Here is a 22,283-nt window from a genome sequence, read left to right on the forward strand (position 1 = left end):
GTGATGGTTTGTTAAGCAGACTATTTTGTCAAATTTTATTGTAAAAAGAGAACGGGAAAGGGTGGGGGAAAGGAAAAAGGGAAAGACGGAGCTATTTTCGTTTTCGTGGAGGCTACTCTACTCAAGGCAGAGGCTTTCATTGACAAATCAGTTAAGGCTCAGGCCGAGGCTCTTCCTCGTCAGAGAACAGACCCACCTGTCAGATCTGTTATAAGTTCGGCCATCTAGCTTACAAGTGCTATAACGTTTTGATCACTCCTACCAAGCAGCGGAGTATCACAACGCCTTAGCCGCTTTCTGTGCTCAAGATCCTTCGTCTGTTCTTAGTAACAAGTGGTGTGCGGACTCTGGTGCCACTGCTCACATCACCAATGACACCTCTCACTTGCAGTCTGCTCAGGTTTACAGAGGTGATTGATACTATTGTTGTTGGTAATGACGACTACCTCCCTAGCTCACATGTTGATACTGCAGTTTGCCTAGTCTGCAAAGTAAACTAATGCTGAATGACGTTCTTGTTTGTCCATCTATCCCTAAGTCTCTTTTGTCTGTGTCGAAATTTACAGCTGATTACTTCATGCTGTGAAGAAATTTGTCCTATCCCATGTACCATTGAGTTCGATTCTGATAGTGTTATTGTAAAGGACAAACAGACAAGGTAGCCTCTCACAGAGACAGAAGAATCTGTACGTCTTAGAGAACCTGAAGTTCATGGCTTTCTTTTCTCACAGACAGCAAGCCGCACCTGATGATGTTTGGCACTTGAGGCTCGGTCATTCTCATCATGGAGTTCTCCAGCATCTTGCTATCAGAATAAAGCCATCGTCTTGAATAAATCCAGCTCCCCGTTCTAAGAGGCGTGTCAGCTTGGAAAATTTAGTTATTTACCTTTTTATACATCAGAGTTTGTTGCAGCCAAACCCTTAGAACGAGTCCACTGTGACCTCTGGGGACCGTCTCCAGTTGCGTCGACTCAAGGGTTTAGGTTTTATGCGGTTTTTGTAGGTCATTTCTCAAGATATATATGTTTTTAGTTATGAGATAGATTAACACATGTCACAATCTTAAATATATAATTGACATTTGTCGCGATCATGTTAATTAGTAACTAATTTTTATTTAGGATTTTTGGAAAGAAAAATTCTAAACAAATTTAATATTAAATAATTTTTAAAATAATATTTTTGCTATTAAATAATTTTTAAAGTTAATTTTTCAAAAAAAAATTAATCTAAGTATATATATTTTTAATCGTTATATATTTTAACACATGTAACAATATTAGAATGAAAATTACTATCATATAATCTTTTGCAGTTATCTTTTATTTAGGATTTTAAAAATGGACAAATAACTATCAGATAATTTTTTGAAGTTATCTTTTATTTAGGATTTTAAAAATGAAAAAATTACTATCAAATAATCTTTTGCAATTATCTTTATATATAAATTCTTGGGTAAGAGTACTATTTGGCCATATATGGGTTTGAAATTAACAAAAAAAAACATTAACTCACTAGGAAATCCATACAAATTGTTAGGCAATCAATCTTTTAATAATTAGTTGAGCATTCACACCAATAGTATTTTTTCATTGAATAAGAGGTTCCATAAAAAATCTTACAGGAATGTCTCTTTATAATTGGTTCATACGTTTTAATTAACAAATCAAATACAGGATGGTTTTAGGATAGAGAAATTCTTGGGTTCACCCTTAGAGTGAACCTTTAGATTCACCCAACCAATAGAATTTCGTTATTTCATATTCAGTATATTTTAAAATATTTTCAAATTATATTAATATTTTTAAACTAAAAAATAAAAATTAATATTAATTGCAAACAAAAATACGTTTTAGAAAAATATATTTTTAATACCGTCAGCCAAACACTAAACCCTAAACTCTAAATCCTAAACCCTAAACCCTTGGGTAAACCCTAAACCCTTGTGTAAACCCTAAACCCTTGGTAAATCCAAAATGGTTGGATAAATTCTAAATCTTACGGTTTAGGATTTATCCAAAGGTTTATGATTTACCCAAGGGTTTATGATTTACCCAAGGGTTTAGGGTTTAATATTTAGGGTTTAGGGTTTAGTGTTTTGCTGATTGTGTTAAAAATATTTTAAAAAAAAAAATCCAAAGATTTAACCAAAGGTTTACCATGGATTTAAGGTTTATGATTTAGGATTTAGAGTTTAAGGTTTAGGAGGGTGTATTCAACTGAGAGTTTCAGGTGATTTGTATTAAAATGACAAATCCACTATTATTCAAACTTGAATTTTAAAAACTCATTTAAAATCCACTGTTATTGAACTTGACATTTCGTAAAGTACTCTAAAATCCACTGTTATTGAAAATATTTTAAGTTGTGGGATTTTAAAGTTTTGAGGTGATTTTAGGGTGTTTGGGTGGAGTTTCTTAGTTAAAAAAAAATAAAACTCAAATCCCATTGTTTGAGGTGATATTCTAGAGTAGTTTAACAAAAATCACCTAAATCTCTGCAACTTATTAAAATCATCTAAAACTCTATTAAAAATCAAATCACATCAAATGCTAAATTGAATACATCCCCCTTAGTGTTTTGCTGACGGTATTTTAAATATAAAATCTTTTTTGTGACTACTATTATTTTATATTTATTTTTTTATTTTAAAAACATAATAAAACTTGACAATATTTTGTTTCTTTTATTAAAAGATATTGAATATGAAATAACGAAATCCTATTGGTTGGGTGAACCTAAAAGTTCACTCTAGTATTTTTCTTTAGGATATCAATTGGATAGTTTATATACAAATTCTACACCTCTCAACTTTATTATGCATAAGATTAAATTATATACTAATACTACTATATTGTGTTAAAAAGAAAATACAAATACTACGTACTATTTAGAATTAATACTAGTAACACATGTCAAAAAACCATATGTTAGTTTTAGGGTTGATTTGAAGTTTTGAGTCAAATTTGCAAAATACTATTAATTATGAGATAGTTTAATACATGTCACAATGTTACTATTGAAAAGGAAAATTTCTAAACAAAATTACTATTAAATAATTTTTCAAATAATATATTTGCTACAAATTTTTTTCTTTCTTCAAAATTCGTTTTTATTATCTAAGTATATATATCTTTAGTCATTATATATTTTAACACATTTAACAATATTAGAAGGAAAATTACTATGAGATAATCTTTTGCAATTATCTTTTATTTAGGATTTTAAAAATGGAAAATTACTCAATAATATTTGTAATTATTTTTAATAAGATTCATTTTATTATTATCTTATTATATATGTTTTTAATTATGAGATAGATTTACATATGTCACAATCTTAAATATATAATTGACATGTATTGCGATCATGTTAATTAGTATCCTTATATAATAAGATAAAATTAAACTATATACTAAAACTACTATATTGTGTTAAAAAATACTAATACTACGTACTGTTTAGAATTAATACTAGTAACAACTAATATAATACTACTAGATTAGTATTTCCAAAAACAATAATAGTAATCTAAAACTTTGTCTGCTAATTGACATATTTAAGAGAATATTACTGTTTGATAATATTATTTATAGTGTTTTGAAAATTTTACGTTAACAAAATGGCTATAATATTTTACCAAGAAATGTGAAGATAAATCAACTAATAACACCAATTCTTATAAAAAAAGATACAAAAACTTTTTCTTTTAAGAATTATTACAATGGGCTCAAGATTATTATAGCAAGGCCCGGCCCGCATACGCCATGCTTTGATATGTTGTCGGCTTAAAAAGGAAATACATTAGTTTACTTCTTAATCCAATTGATAATCTCTAAACTTATCGTTTTATAGTAAAAAGAAGTGTTCGTACAGCCACAAACCCTCGTAGGGTTTTGCATCCTCTTTACATATCTTCTATATAAAATGAGACACCCCTAAAGGAAGCACCTACTCTCTCGCTCCATCTGCTTGCAGCTCCAGGTATGTCAAACTTTTATGCCTCTTTCTTTACAAGTAAAGCTGTAATCGTTCTATGTGGTCTGACTTTATGGTTTTCTTTGAAAATCTGAAGAAATCTTTGATGTAGCGGAAGCTTCTAGGGATAGAATTAGATCCGTTGATTCTAAGAATATCCAGAAACTAAGGTTTGTGAATACTCTTCACATTTATTAGTTAAAAGTTTTTAGAGTTTGAAAATACTATTCTCAGTGGTTTATCAAAACCTCTTCTGAAAAACTTTTTTTATTAAATCATCAAAAACTGAATATAATCATAGAGTCTAAAAGACTATATATAAGAAAATCATAAAATCCTAAAACATTAAGATAATTAATTATCTAAAAAACTTAATTAAATACATAATAATATATTTGAAAATATTTCAAATATATATCTACATCATTCTCTCCGGGCTGGAGAAGATTCGTTCTCGAATCTTGATCGTAGTCTTCGAATCCAAAACGTTTTCCAATAAAAACTCTTCCTCGAATCTTCAATAGCATGTTGTGCACAAGTTTTGGACGGATCTGTTTGTAATTTGGTGGGCCATCTCTCTGATGAGACAGGGAACAACACTGCTAAGGCTACATGGAGTGATTGAAGATTACCATATACTGTCTATCCAATATTTGATCAATTCCGTAGGTTCTTCGTTGGGGAAAAACCATCGAAACGGTTGGAAAGGAGATATTCATGGATATGCACAAGCGACAATGTTTCTCTCTGCTGGCGAAGGATCAGTGTTACACACTAAGTGTCGATTCACTCACGAGGAACCTACAATCGGGAAACCCATCCTTTGATGGAACAAAAAGATACAATTTTCAGATCAAAGTCCACTGTTTACTTGACTATGCAAGTACGTAATAATTTCATTTTCAATTTCCTAACTCATTTGAAGATGAAGCCCACTAATTCATTTGACATGTTTGGCAGGTGAAGCCCACTTTGAAAGGACTTTGCTCAGGTGCCTTAAACCATATCCGGTTACAGCTTCTGTGATCAGCTATCCCTCTTTTGGAGAGTTCTTGCACCAACCCCTACGGAGGAAAATTCGAACGGTCCTTATGGCCAACACTCAATGTTGCTGTGTGGGTGGGTCGTGATAGAATTCCGACTATCGATTCTCTCGTCAACTCAATCTCAAATTCTCCGATCACTTTATTGAAGGAAAAAGGAATGAGGATTACACTTTGTATTCTAGAAATCAAATGAGAATCGCTGGCCTAACCCAGACGAGTTCTGCGCAAGACTACGTCTCAATCACTAAAATACAAAGCTAAGCTCAAATGAACTCTTCTTCACCTTATTTAAACTCCCAACAACAGTAACTGTAAACCTTCCAAGTGAACTGGAGTCTTTCCTTCTTTTCAAACTTCACTCGAACTTGCCACGTCATTAACCTCTCGCGCCTTCTCTTCTTCTCCCTTATCTTTCTTCCCTCTCAAGTAACGATATTGAGGCTTATCAGGTCGATGGAGGACGTTTGGCTTTTTCAGGACTCATACAGGTTAAAAAGAGGAGACAAGGGTTAGGAAAGGAAAGGGCACTGTCAGACAGTTTGTCGAGATGAAGCTGGTGCCGGTGAAAGACAAATCAAAGAGAGAGATATCAAAAGAGGTTTCAGAGGATTCCGGTTCCAGACGCAAATCAAAGAGAGCGAGATCAAATGAGGATTTGGAAGCAATGTGTTTTAATCGCCGAGCATACCACAGCTTTCGCATGGATCTCCTGGACAGTCTGATGTCCCATCCATTGCAGCTGTATTATATTTTACACTTTACTCTTATTATATATTTGTTTGGTTTTGATTTGTGCCATTTCGTTGATACTGATATCTTGTTTATGGTTTTACGTAGGTGGTGCGTTCAAGGAAGTGGCCTCTAGTCTAGAAATACAGAGCATCTGTTCGCACACAGCCTTCAAAAGCTGAGATGATTGAGTCACTGGTCAAGAAGAATGGAACTGAAGATGATGGCATAATGATTGTAAGTATCATCTCAACTCTTAGAAGCTATGTTTGTTAAGATTGCCACTATTGTTTTGTTTCTCAAGCGTTTCTTGTGTGTATTGGATTTTAGGGAACAACACGTCCTACGCATTACCATGTCCTGTATGGTGAAATTCATTTCACACCTGATGAGCTTCAAGAGCTCGTCCACTCGCTCTCTCTTACGTGTATGTAGTAGTCTCGACCTTTTATAACTCTTATGTCTTTTCTTGTGTTGATTACATTTGATCAGATTTGTTTTCTTTGTTCGATTTTGCAGGTACCAAAGAAGCAAGACCGCCATCTCTGTTGGTAATTTACCATTTTCTTTTCTGTGTTTGACATTGAAAGTCTCTGTTTTCTTTTTCTTCTGTTTATTAACCTGACCTTTGTTTTGGTTCTTATTGCAGTTGCACCGATCTGCTATGCTCACTTCACTTGGCAGCTGCTCAGCTAGGAACGTTCATGAAGTTTGAAGATCAGTCTGAGACGTCCTCAAGCCATGGTGGCGTGACAGCTCCAGGACCAGTCTCTGTTAGGTAATAGAAGAAGCATCTCTCTCTCCATTGTGCAGCAGCAGTTTGTTTATAAGCATATCTCTCTATTGTTCAGCAGCAGTCTGTTTGTCCAGAACTTGGCTTTTAAGTACTTTTAGAATCGGATCTCTTGGCTTTTTTTAAAAGTGTTTTAAGGCAACAAATATATTTATTCATATATTTGCCTCGTCATCGTCAAAACTGGTTATTCATTTTAGGCTCTCTTTACAGTATCAACCGCCCAATTAAGCCCATACTAACCAAGCTTCGTCAATCTATTATGCTGCTACAGCTAATGGACTGTGTCGCCAACGTGTTTAAATTATTGGCCTTTATATCAAGAGTGCATTACTCTATGAGGCACATTTTATTTTTTTCTTTCATCATAAGACACTTTCTACTTGGAAAACACTTTCTGAGGAAATAAGAGAGATTGTAGACTCTTTTGCCCTTATCGAAGTGAAACGGTTTAGTTAAAAAAATCTAAGGTCGTATGGGGTTGGAGTTTAGTTAGCTTTTAGGTTTCTATAAAGGCCACAAGATCATAAAGTCACGGATTAATCTCACGGTTCAAATTAAAATAGACAATATAGCAATTACTTTTTAAAAAATTTTACCCTATCATCTTTTTAACGTTATTTTTTGGTTATCTAATAAGTAGAAAACATATATAACATATGAAATAAAAATGTACATCTTTTTATCTTTATTTCGATATCCATATATATATTAAAATTTTGAATTTTAATTTGTTGTATTAAAGAAATGTGGATGGGAGAGTTGTGGATGCTTTGAGTGGAAACTCAAATTAGAGTTAGAAATGAGATTTCATGGACATGTACAATTAAGTGAAATTCAAGATGCAGACATAGATGAATGAAACAGCTTGAAAAAAACTTTTTATATACACTAAAATGGTAGTATATCATGTGAACAAATTATAATAGATAATATATTGTTAAAATATGCTAATTTCATATAGAATCTTTGTTTCATGTTAAATGAACAATAAAAAAATTTACATTTTACAATTCATATATTTCTCGCTTGTTTCTAGTTTGAACCAAAAACTGTTTTGTAGACAGAATTCTCAATCTTAAAAAACGTTGTGGATGACTAATGGTGGACACAAAATTTTGTGAACTAATATCTTACTAATTAATGAGTTTTAAATGTTGTGGATGAGTAATGGTGGACACAAAATTCTCAATCATAAAAAATGTTGTGGACACAAAATTTTGTGGACTAATATAATAAAAAATGTCGTGGATGGGTAATGGTGACACACAATTCATATATTTCTTGCTTGTTTCTAGTTTTTATGTTTGAACTAAATCGAGAGTTTTCTTCACGTTTTAAGAATTTTGGGGATAAAAGCATGAATAATGAAAAGGTAAAGGACCAGAACTGCAAAAAGGTAAAACTTCACCATTGTTGCTCTCAGCTTCCTGCGACCAGAGTTTGCGGCGGTGATGGTTCGGCGCAGTTGCTGTTGCTCGTGATTCTGACGACCAGAGATTGCGGTGGTGGTGATGGTCCGGCGCCGCTCTCCACCGTAACTCTTGCCGAATCAAAATAACCCATCTTCTCGTAAAAATTTAACAGTGTAAAAAAAGTCATAACCTTTCGGACAAAGCTTAAAGAAAAGAGAAACCTCAAAGGTTGCTTGGAGTTTATAATTATGAGAAGGTTTCCGGAAACCAAAACCTCCGAACCGATTAGCCGCCTCTCTCTGACTGACTCGAACGGTGTCGAAATGTCGATCTCGACTCGGCCATTGAACGAGAGATACGAGTCAAGATTCAAGCATCCATGCTTAATTACAGAGTCAGATTCTGATGGTTTGTCCATGGAAGAAGTTCCATGAATTGGAAAAGTAATTTTGAGTTTCCATGGAAGAGATTCCATGAATTGGGAAAGTAATTTTGAATTACCATAGAAAATTAAATTTTAGGAAAATAATAAGACAATAAATAATGTCGCTCTGGTTAGAAAAAAGACATTTCATTTTATGCTGGTTAACTTAAGTTGAGGGTATAAGAGACAAAGACACACAAAAAAGTGTGTTGCAAGTAGAAAGTGCCTTAGAGTGTATTTGCAAAGTCAAAAAGTGTCTCTAAAAGTAATTTTTTCTTATATCAATGCATAAATTCGGACTAGGAAAATTTTAATTACATACAATTTTATACAAAACGCTTCTTCAGAATTATAGACAAGCAAATATTTCAATATACACCTTGCACATAAAGTTCAAAAAATAATATATATATATATATACACCTTGCACATGCATCAACTCAACGCCCAATCAGAACACATAAACCCAACCTTTTCACTGCCTGCTACGCTCATCTATCATTTTAAAACTAAAATACAATTTAAAATGACAGAATATTACGCTTTCTTCCACGGCCACTACCGTCGCCGTTTCTTACATGGCACACTATCTTTCTCTGCCGCTTCTTCCACGGCCTCTACAGTCGCCATTTCTTCTATCAACACAACCGTAGTTGTTTCTTTGATGGCCGTCTCCATCGTTTATTCTATCAACATCCACCATGAATCAGTAGATTCTTTCACCGCCACTGTAAATTTAGTTTCTTATTTTAACAATATTGTAAATTTAGCTTTATCGTAATTTTTATGTTTATCTTAAATTTTTATATAATTATATTTCAGGTTTTACATTATTTCAATTTTATTATATTTTGCATTTATTTTTTAATTAAATTTTTAATAATTGTAGGTAACTAACAAACGATGAATTTTACGAGAATGTGTTTCTTCGGTATTTTCCGATGTCGAGATCCTATTATCTCTTAGACCCGAACTGACATTTTTTGGAAATTCTCTCAGATGTGATCTTCGGACAACCTTCCGACAAACTTGAATGTAGGTAATAAATCAATTAAGTTTATTAAATTTATTAAACTTAATAATCATTAAGCTTTATTAAATTTAATAAATTACGAATTGATTCTATTAACTTAAAATTAATTGAATCCAATTGTGATGTTGTCACTATCTAATCATTTATTTTGTACATGTGGTATGTATGTATTAACATAAACTTCACGTAGTTATTAGCACATTTTCATATATTAGATTTCGTCATATTAACATAAATTTTGTGTAGCTAGATAATTTTTTTCTATTCTTAATTGGTCTGCTTAACTGGTTGGAGGGGTTCTGCTACAAGATTTTGAAAACTTGGTGATAAAAAAGGATATAATTTATTCTTGTAGATCCTCGTGTTTGGACCAGACAAATTGGTTACGGATCAAAGATCCCAAATTTATTGGTTATGCAAAACATAAAACAGAAGGCTCTGTATACAATTGAATAAACATTGACTCAGTAAGTGTCAAAAAAGAAAATCATTGACTCAGTTCTCCATAAGTATCTATTCCAATCAAAGCATCCAACATAGAAGAAAGACTATGACCAGCTTTAGGGTTTTATGCTTTAAACGTAGTACCGAAAGCTATATGTAGAGAGTATATATGAGGTCACAGTAATATCTACCCGGGCCACATATATATATAGTATATATGAGGTCACAGTATATCTACCCGGGCCACATATATATATATATATATATATATATATATATATACATATACAAAGATTTGAGGAGGCGTATGGCGAGGCAACGTGAAAGTGTGCATGAACTGTTCCTCCACGTGTAGAACGTGAGCTGCGACTAACTTGCATGAGGTTGGCTCACCTGTGGGCCATGACGTGCCAAGTTGTACTAATTTGTGGTCATAACCGTGGCCATGTCACACTTGCACTCCTTTGGCTTTTCACAAAGGGCAAATAAACCAAAAAGATGTCCTAGATGGAGAAAAATAAAGTTACCACTAGAATATTTTTTTGGGTACTTCGCTTGTTGTCTTATGTGTCTAAGCATGTTATCTTTTGTAAGCAAAACATGTTTGTCTATGATTAAAGACGCACGTTGACGTCATATCAAGAATTAAGCCAGTGTGAGTAAGAAAAAATGTGTAAACGAATTGGGTCCGTAGCCTTAATTAATCTATGAGACCAATTCTTTTGACCACTTTACATTTTCAAAGTTTTCTCTAGATCCGTCAGAACACATTTCCTTAAAACCGTGAAACGTTTTCATCTCAATGCTAATTTGACAATGACCAGATATATACTATAGTCTAGCTAATTGTGACGCGCGTTGATTAAATCTTATCTTCTTGATATGAAATTGGAATTACTAGAATCTCGTAATCACGTGTGAATATAATTCGTTCAAATATAACCCCACAAAATGCCCCAGTGTCGCTGTATTGATTATTCTTGAGAATATATGAAGGATGAAAACCCAAAGGTTAACCTAGAAATGCTATAAATTGAGGGGCAGTTCAAGAGCTCAATATACTGCAACCAATACTAAAAAATCCACTAGTAAACCAGAAACACACAAAACCCTTATTTAAAAATGGCAGTGATGAGTCACAACAAAGCAGAAGGCAGGCTATACGAGTCAACTCAGACTCGGCTAGTTCCTTACATACGAACTGTTGGCCAAGAGAGCGGAGGAGACGATGATGACGACGACAAAGACGTGGCTCCGGCGGCTTGATCATGTGCATTTTACCGTATATATGCTATTTATAAACTAAATAGCAACCAGTTAATTCAGTAGTAATTGTGCTTCTTGTCATAGAACCACACACACACATATCTATTTAGCTGAAGCACTAGATGTGCCTGTATATCCATGTCGCAAGCAGGCCTTTATAGTATGTATTACATAAACAACATTTCTGACTCTGCAGTGTTGAGAGGTTTAGCTAGCTTTAAGTAATAATATAGTGTATCGTGTGTCACTTACTTATGAATGATGAAATAATATTACATTATATACACCATATTTGTGTCAATTACATACAATGATATATATTATTTATATGTAATACAGTTCTTATCTTCCTTTGCTCAGTTTTGCCCAAAAAACAAAATCTTCCTTTGCTCAGCTTTTTGTCGTCTCTTTACCTCTTAATAGGACCACTTGCAGCAAAAGTTATGACTTATATGTGCAAAAATAAATACTGGACTTAGGATTTGAGAAATTAAGAAAACAATTGATGATATAAATCTAAAAGTGTAGAACATTGTTATTTTCTTGAATTGCTATTAGCGAACAATGATTTGATCAAAAAAAAACTATTAGCGAACAATGACATATGATGTTCATTGATCAGAGAGGATTTATAGTTTGTTGCGCAGACTCGTCTCATCATCAATCAGTTGATCTATTAGCGCATTACTTGAAACCTGCTAGTCGAGCATCAGATAATGATGAGAAGCATTCAGCACCACAATGCCTTTCCCAATGTGTAGGTACATTTATGTATGTGTAAATGTTACTATGTATGTACGTATTGACACATATATACACTAGAGCATACTATGAACCAACTTCTCAAGTCGTAATGGACTAAACGTCTATGTATGAGTGACAATTTATATGTATACAACTACAAACGATTGAGTAACTGACGTAGTTGGATTGATAACACTTGGAATTGAAAAAATAGGTTTCCTTAGAGTGTGGTCCTTTCATTAATTGAATCCATCAAGCACAAAGTATGGAAACTCATAGGAGTTACAATTGATCTGATTTATAAAATCATGGTAAATAACCATTGTGTGCTAAGGTTAAAAGTACAATTTTGTGCATTTAATTCATTGAGACTGATGTCCTGCAAAATTTTATTTTCTATTTTATTTTTTGGTATCTAGATAGTTTGAGTTAAAAAATTATCAGACAATTTAAAAGTTCGAATAAATAGAGAAATTTCCTAAGATAATTAACAAATTTTTAATTTATTTTTATAAAAATAGTTTTCACAGGAAAAAGACGAAAATAAATTTTATTGAAAGGTAAATATATTCTTGTACACAATAAGGTTAACTAACCATAGAGTTTGTGTTTAGAATTAAGGGATGGGTTTTAGAGGTGATTTTGTTTTTCAAAAAATAGAATATAAATATTAATAACCTAAAATAAAAAATTTAAAATAGTTTCAAAAGCATTTTTGTGTCAAAAATCAAAAAATTGAAAACAAATAAATTTTCAAATCTGAAAACATATAATTCAAAATTATAAATTTTTATGATTATTTATATATCTATAAATTAAGGGATTGAAGAGTTTTTTGTCTCTTTAATAAAACCTCTTTTAATCATTTTTATTTTTTTAAACTATTTTTATGACAAAATTTTTTAAATGAATATTTAAGATAATTGACCAAATAAATACTTTTGGAATGAGCAACTGAGATGATTCATTTTTACTTTCAAATAATTTAATAGAATAAATTATATTTAAAGATATTTGATTAATATGTATTTAGATTTAATTATTTTAGGTATAAAAATCACATTTCATATATATTCGGATACCATTTTCATTGTTAATTATGTTGTTGTTGTTTCGGTTGTGATATTTCAAATATAGAAAATTGCTAAAATATTTGTGAATTCTAGTTTCAGTTTTCTTTCGGTTTGCAATGATTTTAAGGCCCAAACACTATTTATTCTAAGGCCCAAACACTACTTATCCCTTTAGTTCTCACGTGCGAAGCCATCTTCTTCTTCTTCTTCGCCTACCCTTAAACCCTAATTTTGGGGGTTTCTGCCCACTTTGCAGATCCTCAGATCCGATCCAAAGGCGAACTCTTTACCCATGACATCGAAGTTTATGAAACTCAGCGGTCAGTTCATCGGCAAATTCACCCGTGTCACCGCCTTACCTGCCCATCACACTGACATGGTCCAAAGGGTTTCGATCTTGAAAAACGAGCTTTTAGCGACGGGTAATAGTAAGGAGAAGTTCGAGAGCGTTCTGGATCAGAAAGGGCAGTGGCTGTTCAGAAGCTACCGTGATGGAGCAGGCATCGTCGAGCTGATGGATCAACTCTTTCCTCTTCCTTACTTAGCTCTTCAGGTTTAACATTTCATCTTTTGTATGTGTGTTTTTGATTTAAAGTTCGAATCTTGCAATCTGCCCTGTCTTTAATTTGTTGTGTAAGAACAGAACATCAATGAGTTAAAACCATAGTGTTATATATTAGATTGGTTCAGACATATAGGTCATTTTCTAAAGTTCGAATCTTGCAATCTGCCCTGTCTTTAATTTGGTGTGTTAGGACAAAACATCAATGAGTTAAAACCATAATGTTATAGATTAGATTGGTTCAGGCATCTAGGTTTTGATTTTTTTTATGTCATTGTCTAAAGTTCGGATCTTGCATCTGCCCTGTTTCTTAGTATACCATTATTGGATTGATTTGGTGTGTAAGAAGAAAACATTAATGTGTCAAACCAGAATGTTATAGATTGGATTGGTCCAGGCATCTAAGTCTTGAGTGTGTTTTCAGGTTTTAGAGTGGAGAAGAAGACAATTTGATTCTTGCATCCCTTTGACAAGCGAGGAGTATGCGAAAGGTATCAAGATCGCGGGTCGAGCTAGGGACATAACCTTTGCGGTCTCTCTATTCAACGAGGCTGCTAAGAAACGAACTCAGACGACTCCGGTTTACAATGCTTTGATGAGTGCTTACATGTACAACGGGCTCGCCGAGGAATGCCAGTCAGTTTTCAGAGATTTCAGGAGGCAAACGCATTGTTCTCCCACCGTTGTGACGTATAATATTCTTATATCTGTGTACGGTCGGCTTCTGATGGTGAAGAATATGGAAGCAGCTTTTGAAGAGATGCGGAAACTGAAGATATATCCGAATGCCAGCACTTACAACTGTCTGATCGCTGGTTATGTGACTGCCTGGAACTGGGAGAAGATGGAAGCTACGTTTCGAAAAATGAAGAAAGGTCGAGTTGAGCCTGACACGGACACGTGCCTGCTGATGCTTCGTGGGTATGCGAACTCAGGGGATTTGAATAAGATGGAAGAGATGTATGAATCGGTTAAAGATCAGGTTGGTGTAAACAGAGGAGCTTTGGTCAGAGCCATGATCTGTGCGTATTGTAAGAAAGCTGTTGAGGGTAGAGTCGAAAAGATTGAGAATTTATTGAGTCTTCTCTCTGGTGAGGGATATTACCCTTGGTTGAATGTGCTTTTGATTCGTCTGTATGCTCAAGAAGACATTCTTGAATCAATGGAGAGGAGAATCGACGAGGCGTTTGAGCACAACACGTGTGTTAATAAATCGAGTATCATGCGGGCGATCACTGCAGCTTACTTCAGAAGTAACGAAGTTGACAGTCTTGTCAGTTTCGTCAAGCGTGCGGAGTCTGCTGGCTGGAAACTATGCAGGTCTCTCTACCACTGTAAGATAATGATGTATGGGTCCCAAAAACGCTTTGAAGAAATGGAAGGTGTTGTAAATGAGATGGGTGAGACTAATTATGGGCTTGTGACTAAAACGTTTGCGATTATGGTTAAGGCTTATAGAAGTCACGGAATGGAGTCGAATGCTGAGAGAGTTATGGGAAAGATGCTGAAACATGGGTGTCTACATATTCCAAAAGCACATCTAACTCAATCGGCTTTAGATGCAAGTCAAGTTGCGTAAAGAATCCTGTTGTTTTGATTTGTTCAGTATCTTTATCAAGTGTGAGCACTGGCCATTCAGAGGATCAGAAGGTTAGTGTTGTTTCTGCCTTTTCATTGATGGTTGCATACGACGGTGTTGAGCTTAGCGTTTGGTTCTTTTATTTGGCATATTAGGCTCTGTAGAAGTGTTGCCACATGAGCCTTGATAAAAAGATGATGAATAGACTTCAACAAGAGTTTTGTGATGAGGTAGAACACCTTTTATCTCCCGTCATGAGTGAATCAGTCATCATTATGCAGCCATAGTTGTACATGTTAACGGCAAGAGTTTGAAGCTTCCATGGCAGATTTTTGAACATATTGGTGGATGAGAACCTCAGTAAAACGAAATCTCATGAGGACAAGGTCTGCATTTTTTTACTTGTGTAACAGCTGATAGATTCTTCTTTCTTAAGAAAATGAAGAACAGGCTCTGCCAAGTGAAGTTGTTAGTTACCTTGAGAAACCCGACTGACATTTGCAATGTGTTTCTCTTCCTGCCAGCTCTCTGTAACTTCTGTTGTTAGGTTATCTGCTCTGTTGTTTCATTGAGCTATGTTTGTAGTTGAGGAACAGATAGCTCAGTTACACCAATGTTTCGGTATAGATTAGTGGGGACCTCATTTGCTAATTTATAACATATTCAGAAATTCTTTTAATTAATAAGCCATGGAGCCTTTTGTCTTTATGAACTGTGTCAAACCATTTATTCACCTGAGTTCTTTTAAAATTGTAGAGTTGAAATGAAGGTTGTCGATTGGGGGCATATCAGTTTTGATGTTGCAATTGATCTCACTTGAGGTAAGAAAGCTGCTATAATAGTCTTTATGAGTAACACAGCAATAATACTCTAGAAAGTAGAAACTGTCACAACATGAAGCCGGTTAAAAATTGGCCTCTTAATATATTAACAAAAACCACCGTAATAGAATGGAGGAACCATCAACCTATGTAACATACCACATTGTTTAATATACATCAGCTTCTCTGCCTCCACTCCATGGGACCCAAAACCAAAACCCATTGGCTTCTTCATGCATTTCCTTTCTGTTCTACTTTGTTTTCGCGTTCCTTTTTACGGAGATCTATCTTTGGAACATACTGGGTTTTCTTCTTGCCCGAATCCGAGTTGTTGGCTGGACTAGTCTTTGCTTTCTTACTGATTTGATGCTTGGGCAATGGTGCGGCAGCCTCTCTTGGAGCTGTGCTTGGTTGGTGGTTCCCATAGACCTGATCAGAAGGCATGTTCTCTTTCTTGTTACCTGAACCCAAACTGTTGGCTGATTTGTGCTTTGATTGTTTAGCAGTAGTTGCAGCTTCAGGTTGGTGAATCCCATGAGTGTGATTATCAAACCTTTTCTCATTTTTCTTACCTGAATCCCCATTATAGGCTGATTTGGGGTTTCTCTGCTTGATGTTCTGCTGCCTATGCATTGATGCAGATTCTGTTGGAACCGCGTTGAAGCCATGCTGTCGACTCCTATTCATGTGACCAGAAGAAGAAGGCTTGTTGTTCTCTTTCAGACTCAGAGACCAAAACAGGGAGTTGAGGAAGGAGTTCGGTTGCTCTTCCCATCCTCCAGTTTCATACATCTCAGTCCTCGAATGTTTTGGCCTCATAGACTCAGATGGAGATGCAAGTCCCGCATGACCATCATATGAGAGGATACAAGCTATTGCATACATAGAAGCTCCTAGATGAGGCGGTAAATTTTCCCGGGGATGTCTTACCTATTATAAAACGCCAATGAAGAGTTGAAAATTCAAATCAAATAAAATAGAAAGCACTTCATCAATTAGTTTTATAAACTCACTTTGAACAATATGGATGCCGTTAGTCGCTCACGCAAAATGTACATTTGAGCAACTTCAAGGGCTGTGGTTCTGAAAGGCAGCCAGCGATCAACTACTAACTTGACTGAATTTTCAGGTGAAGACATCATGTTCTTCTGTTCACGCCTACTCTCTGCTTTATGTATATGCATTCCGTCTTCATTACGATTATCTCCCTCTTCTTCTTCTTCTTCTCCTGTTTCTTCATCATCTTCTTCTTCGTCATCACTATCATCAGCTTCACTGCTCTCTGTAGGAGCCACAGCTATCTCTGTCGATACCAGTAACAAAGGGAGATCGCGAGCAACGGTGCAGTTTCTTATGTGCATGCCTCCATCTCCACGTGTGATCTCATCGAACACAACTAAAGACTCATCATACTTCCTTGAAGATAAGTTGAAGTTGTTTGAGAGCGAATGCACACGAACTTTAGCACCACTAGCAGTCTCTACTAACGATCTTCGATTATTACCAAAAGAGGGACATAATCTTCCCACCATAGGATACAATCCCACAGCTAGGACAGCACGGAGTATGCCCGGATCACGCGAGTTCTGGCTACAGCTTGATATGTCATTAGGAATAATCCCGTGTCTTTTAAGTTCTGACTCGAGTTGACTACGCATTTGATCCAGCATCTTCATAGCACTTGGGGAGACAAAGTACTGAGAGCAGAACTCAGCCGCAAGACCTCTTTCTTTCGCGTTTTTCCAGCAGTCGAAGGCAGCAACAACCGCTAGGTGATCGCTGTCGCCTCCACAGAGTGACGCAAGTTCAAGTTTCGCAGCAGCAGCTTTCTGTCTTTCCACTGGCGACATAGGCATGGTAAACGGCTCCTTGTAGTCCGCTGCACATGCCAGAGTGAGTGCTGGATCCAGACAGTTTACTAATACAGCGAAGAAAAGCATTTTGCTTATCAGAGGATGTACTGGGAGATGACCAAATTTCTCTCCAAGTTCTGTCAGCTCTTCCTCAGGTGTCAGGGCCCCGATGTCTTGTAGGATGCTCAAGGCGTTTGCTATACTTTGATCAACAGGCGGGTCCAACAGTTTCTGAAGGAAATCATTTGTTTTACAATTTGGATCTAGAATCTTAACCTGAAAATGTACATTGAAGGGAGATAATCACTACTCCTCATAGATCCAGTTGCTACTAACAGAAAGTAAAATGAAAATTAGCAGTTACCTGTAAGCATAGTTCTTCTACAGGCATCCTCTTAATCTCAGGAACTTTAAACTCTGGCATAGAGGCTGCACGAAGTCTAGAGTATAGATGATAACAAATGCCAGGCTGGCATCGTCCTGCACGACCCTCGCGCTGCTTCGCATTTGCTTTCGATACCCATGAAGACTGAAGTGTTGAAACGTTACTGTAAGGATCATAGCTCTTCTCCTTCATCCGGCCGCTATCTATCACGTAAACCACATCATCAATGGTTACTGCTGATTCAGCAATATTCGTGGCAAGCACAATCTTGCGACAACCTCGAGGAGGGCGACTAAAAACTTTCTTCTGCTCCCCTGCTGGAACCATTGAGTGAAGACATATAATGTCGAATCTACTACCATCCGAGAAGTAAGGGCTATCAAGTAATCTCTGTCTTGTTTTATTTATATCATCCCATCCAGGTAGAAAAACAAGAATGGCACCACCATCTTCTGAGTCGCCACATATTTTCCTCATTAGCTGCTGTATAAGACTCACATCGACCTGCTCCGGGTTGATTGTCGCCATGTACTTATCGAGTATCTGTTGTGCTTGATGAGAATTAGACTGAGAACTTTCTGCATGCTCCCTGATGATCTGAGCAGCTTCTAGCTGATCCTCTGATTCGGCCAATTCTAACGCTGTCATGCCATCTTTAGACTTTAAGTTCGGGTCTGCGCCAAATGAGAGGAGCATGCATACATCGCTGATTCTTCCCTTTCCAGCAAATACCATAAGTGGTGTCAGTAAGGTTGATTGGTGCTGATAATTGTAGATCTCGGGACTTCCCCGAGAAGAAACTAGATCTAAGAGGGCATCGAACTCATCATTCGTCCAAGCCAATATGATTGCTTCATCTAAAGCAAGTTTATCTTCATCTGTTAAAGCAAAATTCTGGTCTGGCATACTCAAGTTGGCAGAGCTTAGGTGATTATCTCCACCTGATTTCAGAATAGAGAGCACATCCTCCAAATACAAAGTTCTCACCTGTAGACACATAGTATGGAGTTTATTATATACTCGGGCACAATAAAATTACCAGGTTTGAGAAAGAGATAAAAAAGGAGAAATTAACTGGATAAGTGAATCCAGGGACACGGACAACTGGGCAACCTCCAAAATATCCTGAAAATCTCTCAGCATCAAGCGTAGCACTCATTAAGATCTGTTGGCCAAACAAAATATTGTAGTCAGGTAATACTCAAAAGACATTTTCAACAAGTCCAGCTATCTCAGGTTCCTAAGGCCATCTATACAATTTGTCAGTGTTCACTTGTCCCTAGTGAATCCTTCATTTTTTTTCTTCTTTCTCTTGTTATATTATATTAGTGAAAAGAAAAGAAGAACATAGAGCTTAACATACCAGACGGAGATGAGGATTTGATGGAAGCAAGTCCCTGCAATTAGAGAAAAAAAAAAAAAAAAAGAAGATTGCAAATTAGAGAAACAAAAAAAAAGAAGAAAAGAAAATGTATCTTCTATCATGGCTTGCAGCTTCAGAAACACATGCGCACCAGTACGGCAACATTGAAGGGAAACGATAGAACAATAGCATTAACATATCGGAGTTTGAGAAGGCTACGAATTCTACCTTATAATTGCCAACATAAAATCGGAGTAGCAATCCCTTTCATGGATTTCATCCTACAAAGTAACATGCAGGTCACTGATTAATCTAGACAGCTACATAAACAATTTTATAGCAAGTGAAAAAAATTGGAGAATCTGAGATGACAAAACAATAACAAGGAAGGCATGCCACAGTGACAATTCACAATTTCATTATATCTGCAAGCAATTTTAATTTGTCCTGACGAACAGCAGCATACAGATATGAACACATGATGATGGTGGATGAAATAAGAAGATGTCGTCAAGTACCACAATGATGTGAGTTATGTCGGAAACATAGCTACCAGAGCCTTTTCCTACAAGCACTCTCAGGAGAATGCCATTGGTGCAGAAAACAACTGATGAGTGTCTTCCACCTTTGCTCTGCAGTCGAACCTGAAATTGGGCAACATAAAGTCAATGGGGCACTTCTCTACAGCACACCCACCTTTCATGTACAAACGTAAGTGTCTCCTTACAAAGATCACTAACCTTGTAACCAATGTTATCTCCAATGCTTTCACCTCTTTCACAAGATATTCTTTCAGAAACTTCAAAACAAGGAGCAACAGGAATGCAGAACACAGATACATGTAAATTAAACCAAAAATTCAAAAGATCATACGTAGCTGAATAAGAAAAAATAACAACCTGACATTGCGGAGATACGACGAGGTTGGGTGCACACAATTTTGCAAGTTTCTCTTTTGCTTGCCCACATATGGTCTAGAAGATATTGAGGCACCTAAAACATTAACAAAGGAGTGAGAATCCTCCAGAATTATTAAAAAAAATAAAAAAAAAATTGAGGCAACCTCAGATCGAAAGATCTTTACATGGAATCACATCCCAGGCTCACACTGAGAACAACCTTAAACACCCAACATACTTTCTATAAAAAATTAAGTTGCATGGACTAGAAGCTAATAGCCTGGCCCTCAGAATGATCGAATCCAAGGGATGAATAACTAATTCATTAAGGAGACGATTATACTAAACTACAACAAAAAAAAAAGAAACAAGGAGTAACAAACACCTGAGTAGTTTTCCCGCAACCAGTTTCACCAGAAATGAGAATAACCTGCATTTATAGTAAATTCTTTTCATGATCGTAAGCTGAAGCAATTTCTGAAATAGAAGAGCAATCAACATATAGAGCACTTCACAGACCTGATTAGATTCAACAGCAGATGTGATAGCGTCTCTAAACGATGTGATGGGAAGCCTCGACCGCAACTTAGAGATCTGTTAACATAAACCAATAAAAATAAACAAAACTCATTTCACTTTCCTCTACTTAACTGGTCAAAAGAACAGAGTATCCCTAACCTCCTGAAGAGCTCTATCATTCCTGAGCCTAGAACTCAAAGACGCCACCTTTGCCAAGATCTCATCACCGCTCATTTGTGGCCTCCGGAAAAAATCATCTTTCCACTCCCCTTGCTTACGGGAGTGGCCGCCTAAGTACTTGTTAAACGACGTCGCAGCGGTGTCTCCGTCGCAAGGCGGATAATAAGTAAACAGCTCCTGGAGAATAGCATCGGCCTCGGGAGGAAACGAGACGCATCTGAGCTTCTCTCTGTTCGACTTCTCCTTAGCTCCTTTGCTCTTTCCATTTCTGTACGTGCCTTTGAATATAGAAAGACGCCTCTGATCCCCACGCCTATATATCCACAAGGCTCTCACCATTAATTAAAAAAAAATGAAAACTTTATCAAACCCAGAACAGTGTGAAGTAGAATGAGAACTCACCCGGAGCTTTTGGATTGAATACCCATTTTCCGACACATCTGATGGATCACGCCACGTTCGTTGTTCGAAAGATTATGCTCAAACGTGTAAACTACAACAAAAACGAAAAGAAAGGAAGCACATTTCAATCGAACAGGGTTAAGACATTTTGCAAATCAGTTTCCATGAAATCAAACTGAATTAGAATCGAAAGAGACAGAGTTGGGAGAATCTGTTACCTTCGTTGTCGGAGGCTCGGAAGTCTTCGATGACTTTAGAAGCCCAGATCCTAGTAGCTTCGACGGAACTTGGCTTGCCTGCTGCATTTTCAGACCTGAACCTCTTGTTCCCCATCGCTTTTTTTTAGGGTTTCTCGATTGTGATGAGATTGAAGGGTTGAGTGTTGTAATGGTTCGATGAGTTTTTTTTTTCTTTTTTTGCCCTTTCGAAGTTTGATTGAATTATAAAGGAAACCGCCTTTCCTTCTCCTCTCTTTGTCAATTATTTTATTTTATTTTTTTGGCGTAGGAAAAGAAGAAATAATTGATTGGCGATGGATGCTCTGAAACTTAAGAATATGCTTCGGCTGGACGTCTTAAGCCCAGTGACTCATTCACTTGCAACAAAAACAAACTCCTATTCTATGTAGTAGTTTGTTTTTGGTGCAAGTGAATGAGTCGCTGGATTTAAAAAGAAGTCTAGCCGAAGCATTTTTTTTTATCAAAAAAAAAAAAATTCTATTTAGTAGTTATACAAAATTATTATTTTAAATTTTATATCTTAGTAAATTTTAA

The 22,283-nt window shown here is 35.9% G+C and overlaps 3 protein-coding genes across 6 annotated transcripts; 2 read left to right on the forward strand and 1 right to left on the reverse strand.

Moving 5' to 3' along the window:
- The first annotated feature begins 10,909 nt into the window (after window positions 1-10,909).
- On the forward strand, window positions 10,910-11,318 carry LOC108852513 (uncharacterized). The gene has a single exon (XM_018626019.2). The coding sequence runs from the start codon at window positions 10,987-10,989 to the stop codon at window positions 11,128-11,130; it is 144 nt and encodes a 47-aa protein (XP_018481521.1). The 5' UTR covers window positions 10,910-10,986; the 3' UTR covers window positions 11,131-11,318.
- On the forward strand, window positions 11,271-15,973 carry LOC108854256 (pentatricopeptide repeat-containing protein At2g30780). 4 transcript variants are annotated; one of them, XR_008944959.1, is made up of 4 exons: window positions 11,271-11,887; window positions 13,204-13,500; window positions 13,934-15,474; window positions 15,845-15,973. XR_008944959.1 is itself a non-coding variant. In XM_018627785.2 (3 exons), exons 1-3 carry the CDS (start codon window positions 11,735-11,737, stop codon window positions 15,086-15,088), a joined length of 1,605 nt encoding a protein of 534 aa, XP_018483287.1. In that variant the 5' UTR covers window positions 11,271-11,734; the 3' UTR covers window positions 15,089-15,794. The 4 variants fall into 4 exon arrangements, 2 of the variants coding, with proteins under 2 accessions (XP_018483287.1, XP_056864499.1); XR_001949873.2 differs by lacking the exon at window positions 15,845-15,973 and having other exon boundaries at window positions 13,934-15,159; window positions 15,244-15,794; XM_018627785.2 differs by lacking the exon at window positions 15,845-15,973 and having other exon boundaries at window positions 13,934-15,794.
- Window positions 15,974-22,018, reverse strand: LOC108854255 (DExH-box ATP-dependent RNA helicase DExH6). Its single transcript, XM_018627784.2, has 14 exons — window positions 21,729-22,018; window positions 21,511-21,601; window positions 21,088-21,421; window positions 20,929-21,003; window positions 20,795-20,839; window positions 20,410-20,503; window positions 20,251-20,309; window positions 20,029-20,154; window positions 19,739-19,791; window positions 19,511-19,544; window positions 19,223-19,312; window positions 18,127-19,134; window positions 16,923-18,038; window positions 15,974-16,839 (listed from the first exon to the last, which is right to left on the reverse strand). The coding sequence occupies exons 1-14, from the start codon at window positions 21,841-21,843 to the stop codon at window positions 16,141-16,143; spliced, it is 3,939 nt and encodes a 1,312-aa protein (XP_018483286.1). The 5' UTR covers window positions 21,844-22,018; the 3' UTR covers window positions 15,974-16,140.
- Between the last annotated feature and the right edge of the window lie 265 nt (window positions 22,019-22,283).

This window comes from Raphanus sativus, chromosome 4, assembly GCF_000801105.2.
Source record: "Raphanus sativus cultivar WK10039 chromosome 4, ASM80110v3, whole genome shotgun sequence".
In the NCBI taxonomy this organism is placed as follows: Eukaryota; Viridiplantae; Streptophyta; class Magnoliopsida; order Brassicales; family Brassicaceae; genus Raphanus; species Raphanus sativus.

Excerpts from the sequence above, each read along its gene's own strand:
- LOC108852513 (XM_018626019.2), top strand. The coding sequence starts at position 10,987 with ATGGCAGTGATGAGTCACAACAAAGCAGAAGGCAGGCTATACGAGTCA.
- LOC108854255 (XM_018627784.2), bottom strand. The coding sequence starts at position 21,843 with ATGGGGAACAAGAGGTTCAGGTCTGAAAATGCAGCAGGCAAGCCAAGT. Across the intron at positions 20,840-20,928 it reads CTGCTGTTGAATCTAATCAG|GTTATTCTCATTTCTGGTGA; the intron begins GTCTGTGAAGTG and ends CTATAAATGCAG. Across the intron at positions 16,840-16,922 it reads CGGCATCCATATTGTTCAAA|GTAAGACATCCCCGGGAAAA; the intron begins GTGAGTTTATAA and ends GTTTTATAATAG.
- LOC108854256 (XM_018627785.2), top strand. The coding sequence starts at position 11,735 with ATGATGTTCATTGATCAGAGAGGATTTATAGTTTGTTGCGCAGACTCG. Across the intron at positions 11,888-13,203 it reads CACAATGCCTTTCCCAATGT|ATCCTCAGATCCGATCCAAA; the intron begins GTAGGTACATTT and ends CCCACTTTGCAG. Across the intron at positions 13,501-13,933 it reads TTCCTTACTTAGCTCTTCAG|GTTTTAGAGTGGAGAAGAAG; the intron begins GTTTAACATTTC and ends GTGTGTTTTCAG.